The sequence below is a fragment of the Egretta garzetta genome, unplaced genomic scaffold (genome assembly GCF_000687185.1).
Source record: "Egretta garzetta isolate BGI_Z169 unplaced genomic scaffold, ASM68718v1 scaffold13, whole genome shotgun sequence".
In the NCBI taxonomy this organism is placed as follows: domain Eukaryota; kingdom Metazoa; phylum Chordata; class Aves; order Pelecaniformes; family Ardeidae; genus Egretta; species Egretta garzetta.
The window spans coordinates 244172-256224 of NW_009259239.1; the positions used below are offsets into that span (position 1 = coordinate 244172).

The 12053-nt window shown below is 43.9% G+C and overlaps 1 protein-coding gene across 2 annotated transcripts in view; it reads right to left on the reverse strand.

Moving 5' to 3' along the window:
- NTAQ1 (N-terminal glutamine amidase 1) overlaps window positions 1-11934 on the reverse strand; it is a 21928-nt gene extending 9994 nt beyond the window's left edge. For both annotated transcript variants that reach the window (XM_035891581.1, XM_035891582.1), the window contains exons 1-4: window positions 11853-11934; window positions 11272-11322; window positions 8161-8309; window positions 7703-7827 (exon numbers count right to left, since the gene is read on the reverse strand). In XM_035891581.1, the coding sequence (XP_035747474.1) occupies window positions 7703-7827; window positions 8161-8309; window positions 11272-11322; window positions 11853-11855 (328 nt within the window). In that variant the 5' untranslated portion in view covers window positions 11856-11934. The remainder of the gene's footprint in view (window positions 1-7702; window positions 7828-8160; window positions 8310-11271; window positions 11323-11852) is intronic.
- Between the last annotated feature and the right edge of the window lie 119 nt (window positions 11935-12053).

Sequence of the window (12053 nt, forward strand, 5' to 3'; positions counted from 1 at the left end):
AGGAGGGCTACAAAAATGATCCGAGGGCTGGAGCACCTCTCCTATGAGGACAGGCTGAGGGAGTTGGGGTTGTTCAGCCTGGAGAAGAGAAGGCTGCGGGGAGACCTGATTGCGGCCTTTCAGTACCTAAAGGGGGCCTGTAGGAGAGATGGGGACAATCTTTTTAGCAGGGCCAGCTGTGTCAGGACAAGGGGTAATGGTTTTAAACAAAAACAGGGTAGGTTTAGACTAGATACAAGGAAGAAATTCTTTACAATGAGGGTAGTGAAACACTGGAAGGGGTTGCCCAGAGAGGTAGTGGAGGCCCCATCCCTGGAAACATTCAGGACCAGGTTGGATGAGGCTCTGAGCAACCTGATCTAGTTAGTAGTGTCCCTGCTCCAACACTCCCAGGGGCGCTGGACTAGGTGACCTCTAGGGGTCCGTTCCAACCCAAAATGTTCTATGATTCTATACCCAGCCAAGCATCTTCCTACTGCTGAAGTAAGCCTGGCAGAACCAGCCCAATTTCTGCCTGACGATGTGGGAATTTAAAATTGCACAAGCCCAGCAATTTGCTGTTGTAGCTCAAGGACAATTAGCAGTAGTTAACAGCTCTTGCTTGCTGGTAGACTGGTAAGCCGGTTTTCCAATTCCCAACTTGTCTTCTCCCAGATGCTTCTGTTTCAAAATGTACATGATTCTTCATATAGTTTAAGATTTGAAAGATAATAACTCCCCGCTTTATGTGCACTGAGCATAGTAGAATAATAATTTCACAAAATGGTCCTGTGAATGGTAACGAAGCCCAAAGGGGATTGTTCCAGTAGAGTTACAAACACAGCTGCTGCTGTTAACAACTTGGAAGTTGCTGTCACAATGTCTGTAGGAAGTGAAATATTCTCTTAAATTCAGAAGGATTGGGGCAGCGCATAACACAATCCTCCAGACAGACAAGTTTAATGGAAGGAAAAATTGTTTTAACAAGGCCAACAGGAACATTCCTCACGCGGATGGTCTAAGAACCGGTCAGTAGGTGGCACTGAAGCAGTACAAGAGCTATTCACAGGAAAAAACATAGTGAGACCTCTCCTGTTTGATTCACTTCAGGACATAAGAGTCTATGTCACTCTTCTTACTCATGTGCTGTATCTGAATGCCATGCATGTTACATTAGACCCTGCAGCTTTAGGAAACAGCTTGGCAAAAATGCACGAGAACACCACAAAGTCCTCTTCCCGAAGCAGATGAAGAGTGACAAACAGCAGAATTCACAAAAGAGACAGCTGGATGCTACAGTTGACAAACCAAAATTTCCAAGCAAGGAGGAGCATGCTTTATATAACATTTATACAAGGTCAAGAGCAGCAGAACTTTTTTTTTTTTTTTTTAATATTTACAATACACTTGCAGTCCTCCTCAGGTGCTGTGGCTATGACCCTAGCTTGCATTTGTGCGTGCTCAGAGCCAATGCTTCCTCTTTGACAAAACCCACTTTGTTAGGCACACACACTGTCACTGAGACCTTGCTGGTGCATTCTAAGAGTCCTGCATAATTTTATTTTTTTAATCAAGTCTGACACTTTCTCCCCAAGCAGGTATGAAATAAAAGGCCATGCACTATCAGATGACATGGTTAGCCATGATACTTGTGGCTTCTGCCAACAGTAGTTCGAAAGCAGTGTTTCAGCCAAGCCCCGGCTTGGCTCACAGACCTTGGACTAAGTCTGCAGAACCACAGCTGCCAAAGGGCTGCCAGAAGCGAGCAACTCTGAAGCAAAGCCTCCAAGATCAGCTCTGCTGCTGCCTAACCTTGGGGGCACCTAAAATACTTAGAAAGTTGGGCTCTCCACAGACTTGCATAGGCGTCTACAGTTCTCTTCAGATCCCCCTCCCTTGCCTGAGCAGGGAGAGAAGTGTTTTTTGCAGGCCGAGTCAGAAAGGCTGTTACGACACTCAGCTGGAGGACGCTGAGACATAACAGACTGTGCAAACCACCTCGGTCCATTTTGGTGTAAAACAAAGCTGGTCACCTTAAGTTATCTTTCACAGAAAGTGGTGTAATGTCAATAAGCCACTCACAGAATTTAAATACTTCCATCTTTAGTTGTACCTTTATTGCCTCTATCCCAACTTGATTCTTTACTTCCACAAAAGCTCACCAAGTAGGGACCTAACTTGCCAGACCAGAGTTTTATTCTCAAATGAGGAGCAGAAGGATCCCATGAAGTACATGTGAGCTACTTATATCCACATCAGTGCTTCTTTTTTGCTTTCACTAGGATCCTACCACCACCTCAGAGAGGAGATACAGAGAGAAACCGCAGACATCTGCCTGGCCTTTGCCTAGCAGCTTGCCTGTTACATAGATGTGTCACACACAGCGCCTCCGCAATTTCTCAGCTGTCCTACTCACGCTCTTCAAAACAAAACAAAAAAAAACCCCAAGTAAAACCCCATCATTTGTGACTGCCAGGCATTCTAATAATAATACAAAGAACAAAAAGCCTTTACAAATCAATCCTGCCAGTGTGAAACCAAACACCTAGGGAGAACTGAAATTCAAACCAATGCTCTTCAGTGTTAGACCTGATGCTAACAGTTGTATATAAGTGGTAAGACCATCTGTTCTGAGTGATTTTGAAATGCGCTGTGCAAGCTGTATTTTACACAGGCTTGCAGTAAGGAGGGCTGATCTCATCAGCACTCATGAACTAAGCAGAATCAGACCTCATTAATTTGTGGAGAGAAGACTTAAAAGAAATCCCCAGGCCAGGCTCGCCAGCTGATGAATGATGATTCTGTGCACCAAATCGCATCTTCTGAATTTTTATTATTTGAACAAAATACCAGACTCGCCCCGGTTTTCTTTCAACTGGCAACCAGGTGGGACCAGGGGAATCTGCTGCAGCTCAGGTATGCTTATTCCAGCAGAACTGCTTTGAGGATTGGGCTGGGTGAGAAAGCACCACGCACTCAGTTAGGTCAGCCAGCTTCTCCAAGCACGCATGGGAGGCGAGCAGAACAGAGGCCAGAGCAATGTCCATAAGAAACAGAGAGGCCTAGCTCTGGGAAATGGCTAGACCAGAGCCAGCTGCAAAATCCTAGCACTCAGCATGTGATTTCTGATGAGACATTGAGGTGTTTCAGGTTTTTTGTTCAGTTGGTTGGTTTGGGGTTGTGGTGTTTGGGGGGGTTTTAATAATGCTAGTAAGGTTCTTTAAAAAAACTTCATCTAAGCACAGACTGGAATTTATGACTCAAGCTTATTTTAGAAGGCTTTATTTTGCAACCCCATGAGCAGCACCAGTTTAAGAATTATTCCTTTTGAGAATTAAGAATTAAGAAATAAAAATACTGAACTGGTTACTGATGAAGATTCCTTGATTCCATTCCAAAAGGAATTTTGTGGCCATTAAACATTTCCTAGTGTATTTCATAAAAAAGTATCACTGGTCCAAGTATCCTGTCCCAGCTCCACACTGGGTAATTACATTATCCTACCTATGGTCCTGTTTAACTTATGCTTGACTCTTCCAAAGTGCTATATTCAGGCTTAACAGCTGCCCTGCTCTAGAAGAGGCAGTATTTTAATATCAAGAGTAAACATGCTCTCCTTTTCAAGGGTATTAAAAGCTTAAAAACCTCGTGGGATACACAGAGCAGTGCATATAAATGTAATTAATAGGCTTTAACACATAGCAAATTGTAGCAACACAATAGTACCAGTGACCCTGTGGGAAGCCCAGGCTGGAGCAGGCTCCTGGCAGGGCCTGTGGCTCCATGGGGAGAGGAGCCTGGGCTGGGGCAGGGAAGGAGTGTGAGGAGTCCTCCCCTGAGGAGGAAGGAGCAGCAGAGACAGCGTGGGATTGACTGACCCCAACCCCCATTCCCCATCCCCCTGCGCTGCTGGGGAGAGGAGGGAGAGAAAATTTGGAGTAAAGTTAAGCCCAGGAAGAATCACAGAATCACAAGGGTTGGAAGGGAGGGGTGGGGGGAAGGTATTAAGATTTGGTTTTATTTCTCATTATCCTACTCTGATTTGATTGGTAATAAATTAAATTAATTTTCCCCAAGTCAAGTCTGTATGCCCATGGCAGCAATTGCTGAGTGATCTCTCCCTGTCCTTATCTTGACCCACGAGCCTGTGGTTATGCTTTCTTTCCCCTGTGCAGCTGAGGAAGGGAGTGACAGAGCAGCTCTGGGGGGCACCTGGAGTCCAGCCAGGGTCAACCCACCACAGCTTTTGTAATTATCTTCTCAAGAGCTTAGGAATTTGGCTATTCTAAACAGCAGCAAACTAATTAATTAATAATATAAAAATTAATATAATACTATAATCTAAATGTTCCTCACAAATAAATTGATACTAAACCAATATGTGGTCAATTCTGTCAGCCATTGAAGTGCAGTCACCTCTAACATTAAATATGTAAGCAATTTAATCTTGTGCAAACACAAATTAACATGGAAAGCAGAATACTCTATCTTAGGTGAAACAACAGGGAGGAAACAGTTTTCTGCAATGGAATTTGGCATGGATGTGAACATTAATACCCCAGGCTCTTTTATGATAACATAAGGTGCTTTTATGCCTGATAAAACTGTGCTGAGACATTACTCTACCAGTCTCTTCCTTTAGAGAGAATTACCAGTTCCACTTGCTGACAGCAACGTTTTCTAAACCTGTATGTTGGCCTGCAGAACACGGGCTCATCTATGGAACCACATCACTGAAGCACAGGACTTAGATTCAGCTAAAAGTTAAAGCACACGATTGTTCCACGACAGCTAAACCCAGACTCCTCACTGACTCCCAGCATTGTGCACACTGAAGCACGCATCATTACAAGGTATCTCAAGTGAATACAGGGAAGACAAAAAACAAAGCTGGAGAAACTGGTACTGAATGAAAGACAACTTGAACTGACCATCCTAGGTCTGATGCAATCTACTCCTGTTCTGACCCAGATCTTGAAGCTACCTTGTGAAAGACCTTCCACCTTCAGCAGGCGCAAGGTAACCAGTTTCCTTCACCTGCAACGTTCAGCCAACTGACCAGGAGACCAGAGCGTGTCAGCACAGAGCTGGAATACTGTGCGCAGTTTGGGGCTCCTCAGTACAAAAAAAACCACCCCAAAACATTGACATACTGGAGTGAGCCCAGAAGAGGAACATCAAGTTGTATGGGATGGGAGAACACAATATTCAAGGAGAGGCTGAGAGAACTGGGCCTGTTCAGTCTTAAAGAGAGAAGGTGAAGGGGAGACTTTTCTGCTGATCTATCTGATTGGAGGACAAGGAGGAGATGGAGCCAGAGCCTTCTTGGAGGAGCCTGGCAACAGGACAAGAAGCAAAGAACAGAAGTTGGAACATCAGAAATTCTGATTAGGTACAAAGAAATTTTTTTTTTTTTTTTTTACCATGATAGTGGTCAAATACTGGAACAGATTGCCTAGAGAGATGGTGGAATCTCCATCCGTGGAAGTGTTCAAGTGAGACTGGATAGAGTCCTAAGGAACCCCTGTTTTGAGCAGGGGTTGGACTGGATGACCTCTGGACGTTCCTTTCAGTGTGGCAAGGTACAGGGCAAAGAAATAAAGCATGGGAGAAATTGAAGATCTGCGTATCTTTCACTACCTATTAACACTGCAGAGACAATCTGGAGGTTGGTTGAGACCATGTGGCTGCTGTGCATCAGTCAGGTAAAAGCTCAGTCAAGCAAGATGGATAAGGGGAGAGTTACAAGGTTTGCAGCTATGGAGTCATTCACTACAGCTGGAGGTACATGTACACACCTGCAACTGCCTGAGTCATTCTGTAACTTACTATCTGCAAGTGATATTTTCTACTGTTTTGATTTGAGTAGAAGTTTTCACCTTCCTGGTCTGGCCTGATCTTTATTCCTCACACTTTCATTAGCTCTCAACTATCACAAGTATAAGGTTTCCTCAGGCAGAAAGTGCTCAGCACCTAGGAGGCTCCAATTAACAGTGAACCGTCCACTGCAGTCCAGGCACTCTCCGCTTGCTACACCACCTTTGTATAGACCTTTACTGAAGATAAGGACCAAGACATAAAATTTAAGGTGCTTCATAACCTCGATTCTCTAGAAAACAACTAAAGCTTCACAACGAAGACTACATCTGTGCTCCTGCCCACATTCATAATTAATTTCTACTCTAGTGTGAAACACCAAGCTTCCTTAGAGGCCAAAACAAAGATCAAGAGTTAACTTCCCAGCAACTTAAAACCACAGCAAACTTGGACCTAAACACAGAACTTTTTTCTTTGACCCTGCCTTCTCCAACATAAATACACAGCAGTACTGCATTATTAAAAAAGCAACAATAACATGAAAACTCTTTCAAAGCAAAACTTCACCACACTTTTCTCCATCTGGGAAGAAAATGAGAGAACACACACACATGGGGAATGTTAGCCAGCTTGCCAAACACATGATTAGAATAAGCTCAAATGCTGTGTGATAAGCATAGTTTAAGCAGCTCTAGAGAACAGAAGAGATGGCAAGTGTTTACTTCTCCCTCTGCTTGGCCCAGAGCCTATTATCTAGGCTACCACTTAAAAGAGGCTTAAGGCTTCAGGAAAAATTTGCTGACTTGCCAGTTTGCCTTAAAGTGTCCTCAGGTCCATTCACCTGGTAGAGAAACCTCAAATATCTCATGCCAGCAAACCCAGCACACTGAGCAGAGCCTGAAAACTTCCTCCTGTCAAAATAACCTGCTCTGTCAGGACAGGACCTGCCAGCTAGTGTGTTGTATAATCAGTGTGTTAAAAATTCCCTTTGTAACCCCTAAGCAAGTTATTCGGCCTCTTTGCTTCAGTTCCCTGCTGTAATGAGAGAAAAGTATTACTTACCTCCCATCCTCTGCTCAGTTTATGAAGATCAGTAATTAACGTTTGATAACAGTAAATGCCAGGAGGCATGCTAGACTTCACATGTTTAGAAGAGGAAGTGCTAAATGCCCTGTAAGTGCTAAATAGCCCTATATTTTTCCATATGAAATAATAAGCTACTGTGCTGGTTTTGGCTGGAATAGAGTTAATTTTCTTCATAGTAGCCAGTATGGGGCTATGTTTTGGATTGGTGCTGGAAATAGCGTTGATAACCCAGGGATGTTTTCCTTACCGCTGAGCAGTGCTGACACAGAGTCAAGGCCTTTTCTGCTCCTCACCCCACCTCACCAGTGAGGAGGCTGGGGGGACACAAGAAGCTGGGAGGGGACACGGCCGGGACAGTTGACCCCAACTGACCACAGGGATATCCCACACCGTATGATCTCATGCTCAGCATATAAAGCTGGAGGAAGAAGAAGGAAGGGAGAGACATTTGCAGTGATGGCGTTTGTCTTGCCAAGTAACGGTTATGCGTGATGGAGCCCTGCTTTCCTGGAGATGGCTGAACACCTGCCTGCCCATGGGAAGCAGTGAATTAATGACTTCTTTTACTTTCCCTATTAAATTGTCCTTATCTCAACCCATGAGTTTTCTCAATTCTACTCTTCCAGTTCTCTCTGCCATCCCACCCAGGAGGGGAGCGAGCAAGCAGCTGTGTGGAGCTTAGTTGCCAGCTGGGGTTAAACCATGCCAGCTAGCTGGATGTGCTTCCAGACACATGTTATGGAAGCATATTTATTTCTTGTGTGCATCTTGGACTGTTATTCAACACTGTAAGCAGGAAACAGGAGCTCTGGCAGCTTACCTGCAGTTTGAATGCAAGGGTATGAAGGAGGAGGTTTCTGCCATTTCCCATTTGCATCCTTCATATGAGATCTGTCTGAAGCAAATGTCTTCAAGTACAAATCTGCTCGAATAATTCTGATTTTCCTGAATAGTAATGCAAAATTGTATCAAGAGATGCACATATACAATACTGCATTAGTCACTCAGAACAAGAGCAAGCATCAAGGAGCATTAATTTCATTAAATATATAAATAAGCAATATTGTGCCAAGCAGTTAACTAGTTAACAAGAAACTACAGTAGGACAGAAAAGGGCTTTTGATGACTAAGGTCATCTAAGCTTTAGAAAAATAACACAGTGCATTTATTTTACTGGAGTATAGCAAAAAGACCTCTGTCACTACCCATCCACAAAGAGAACTTCAACTTTTGATTTCATGAAATAACATTCATGGTCTTTATATTTTATGTCATCACCTGTGAAATTCTGGACGAAGGCTGTCATCCAACCTAAAGGCCTCCACACTGTACACGTCAAAAGGACATGGAAACGGCAACACTGTGTCAAGATCATAAATGAAGTTCTGCTCCCCGCTGGAAACGTGAAGTAGAATAACATGGTAGTCCTGGGAAGAAGGGTAATGTTAAAATGTAGTTAATGTAATTAACAAAATGTAATTACATGTAGTTAAATGTAACAGCTGTAAACAGCTGTTAGTGCGAAACTGACAAAGGGAGTGGAAAAAAAAAAAAGCTTCCTAAAAGCAGAAGCTACAGATCCTACAGATCACACCAGAAGGAAGGGATGTCATCCAAAGAGACCTGGACAGGCTGGAGAGGTGGGCCTGTGTGAACCTCATGAGGTTCAACAAGGCCAAGTGCAAGGTCCTGCACCTGGGTTGGGGTAACCCCCAGTATCAATACAGGCTGGGGGAAGAAAGGATCGAGAGCAGCCCTGCCGAGAGGGACCTGGGGGTACTGATGGATGAAAAGCTAGACATGAGCCGGCAATGTGCGCTGGCAGCCCAGAAGGCCAACCGTACTCTGGGCTGCATCAGGAGGAGTGTGGCTAGCAGGTCGAGGGAGGTGATTCTGCCCCTCTACTCAGCTCTGGTGAGACCTCACCTGGAGTACTGCGTCCAGCTCTGGAGCCCTCAGCACAAGAAGGACATGGAACTGTTGGAACGGGTCCAGAGGAGGGCTACAAAAATGATCCGAGGGCTGGAGCACCTCTCCTATGAGGACAGGCTGAGAGAGTTGGGCTTGTTCAGTCTGGAGAAAAGGAGGCTACGGGGAGACCTGATTGCGGCCTTCCAGTACCTAAAGGGGGCCTATAGGAAAGATGGGGAACGTCTTTTTCATAGGGCCAGCTGTGTTAGGACAAGGGGAAATGGTTTTAAACTAGAACAGGGTAGGTTCAGGCTAGAGGTAAGGAAGAAATTTTTTACAATGAGAGTGGTAAAACACTGGAACAGGTTGCCCAGAGAGGTAGTGGAGGCCCCATCCCTGGAAACATTCAAGGCCAGGTTGGATGGGGCTCTGAGCAATCTGATCTAGTTAGCAGTGTCCCTGCTCACTGCAGGGGGGTTGGACTAGATGACCACTAGTGGTCCCTTCCAACCCTAAACATTCTATGATTCTATGATTCTTTCTTTAAATCCTGCTTTCTGCCATTTAAGTGTTAAGCCTGTAACATTTCCGGCACCAGGAGAGATTTCCTAATGCCTGTATTGCCCATCGTGCCTTTCAAGAAGCCTTGGTATTCTCCCCATCCCTTTGTAGCCTCCTTTGATTGAAGGCTGGACAGCTAAACTCAAGTGCACACTACTCCTAAGAAACCAGCAAATCTCTTTCACGCCCCACACCAAAACAGAGAAGTTGAGTGGGATAAGCGTTTTTGTCTTAGACCCAGTCCGAAATAAAAGCTCACAACAATATAAGATGATAGCTTAACACTAAAATTATCTAGTGATCTCTTCTAGTAAGAGATGTTACTGCAACAGCGGCAACATGGTCTGTGAATTTGAGTGCCGAGTATTTAGCTGCCAGAAGCAGCTAAAAAACCAGCATGCAACTCAAAAAGCAGCAAACAGCTCTTATCAAGAGGAACACAGGAGTAAGATGAATTGCTGTAGTAAGTCTTGAAGCTGGGCAAAACCACCTGTGGGTACTACATCACACTTTTTCAAGGTAACTGTTTTATCTTGACTCTTGGGTTCTGAGGTGCAGGAAACATAGGTGTGGTACAGGTTTGGAGACGTGAGAGTTACTTATGTTAGGTGTCAGGTACATACACTGCTGTTTTCCAAAATCAAATTGAAGGTAGCTGTTAACAGCTTACTAAAGCTTACATTAAATCCACTCACAAAAGGAGTTCAAAGCACCATCTTTTGACACTTTCAATATTAAACAATCCTAACCACAAAGGGATTGGAATGAAAAGGATCTTAGGCGAGCTATTTTGCCAGACCAATATACATGTACAACTGTATGCAACAGTATTTAGAAGAAACCATTACAGGGTATAAGAAAAATTAACTACAAGCTTTACACATCCCATGATCCACTGAAACATCAACGTTAAAACACCTTTCGATCCATGAGTTTTTATCAGAAGTCTACATTCTGTGGTGGCCTTTCCCAACTCTCCTATTAGATCACCTTCATAACACTTGGATCTCTTTTTAAACGAAACCTTTTTTGTACTATAAGTATACTGATATTTTGGGAGTGAATGAATGATTCAGGAATCACAGAACTTCAGAAGTTTGCAGATTATTTTGCAGAATTTCAGAAACAGAAATTGCCACAAAAAAATAGAGGTTTTTTTTCCATACCAGTTAACTAAAAGAACTCTGTAATGACACATATTTGAAAGGAATTCTGCAGTGGCAATTACTGAATTACATTCATTGAACAAATAACATTCCAAAGCCACCATTTATCGGTCAGTTTAATTGTTGACACCTGAATACACATAATGCTTATATTTTTTCTATCCTCTGTCAGGCCTACATGGATATTTTCACACATCTACTTCTTACAAGTTCAGACATCTACTTAAAATTCTACAAAGCTAGTAGCCTCAACAATATCCAGATAATCATTCTCACAAGTCTGTTATGTACGCTTACCAATGTTAATGTTTGTCACTTGTAGATTTTACTGACTGTCTCACTGTTAATTTACTATGAAGGGTAAAAAAAAGCACCAGATTTAGGCTCTTTATAAATTTGTTGTAAAAGAGTAATAAAAATTAATACAAAACTATAGAACAGTTGAGGTTGCAAGGGACCTCTGGAGGTCATCTGGTCCAAACCCCCTGCTCGAGCAGGGAGACTTATAGCCAGCTGACCGGGACCACGTCCAGACAGCTTCTAAATATCTCCAAGGATGGAGACTCCACAATCTCCCCAGGCAACCTGCTCCAATGCTCCACCACCCTCACAATAAAAAAAGTGTTTCCTGATGTTTAGATGGAACAGTTTGTTACAGTAAAGATGGCTGACACTGCCCATGTCTGATGCCGTTGATATCAACTACAGAAGTGCACACTCGAAATTACTGAGAGAGAACAGAGTGCCTTACCCAGACAACAGGCTCATCTCCACGTCCTGATTTCTGCTTCCAGAGTGGAATCTGAAAGTTGTAAGTGAATAAATCTGAAGGTAATAAAACCTTCCCCAGATTAATGCAGATTGATTTCAGGTTAATTTGTTAGTTCTTTGCTAACCTAGCCTAACTTCACCAGCTTACGTCTGTGCTGCAGCCAGGATATTTTCTCTAGTTTCTATCTTTCAAGAGCATGATGGAGACACTACTCTGGAACATGTAATACAATCGTTCTCCTACTGACAGATTACAGGGGAGAAACCCCCCCCAGCTCACGGGGGCATCGTGCCTCTTCCCATGTTCCTGAATGCATCAGAGAACCAAAAGATCTTACACACTACGGTTTGCACACCTCTGAGCCAAAACGAGCTACAAGAAGGTTTTGGACCATGTCTCACTTACAGGTCGGGCTGCAGCCTAAAGGCTTGGGTCCACGTCTCACCTACGCTGGGCTGCAGCTAAAATGCCCGGGCCCACGCCTGACCCGCGTGGGGCCATGGACTCTAAAAGCCAGGACGGCTCCGCCACCACCTTCAGGGCACTGCACGCCCACTCACCATCCTCCTGTCATTGGATATGAAAACAGCATAAAATTCTTCTAAAGGGTATCGATCGCCACTCCTGATGTAGTCACAAAGCTTCCAAACGTTTTCTTCGCTGTAAAACACAACAATTAATTTTTTTTATTTTTTTTTTTTTCGCCCCCAGCTTCGTTTCCAGCGAAGAGAGGCCAGCCCAGAGGCGATACCTGCCGAGAA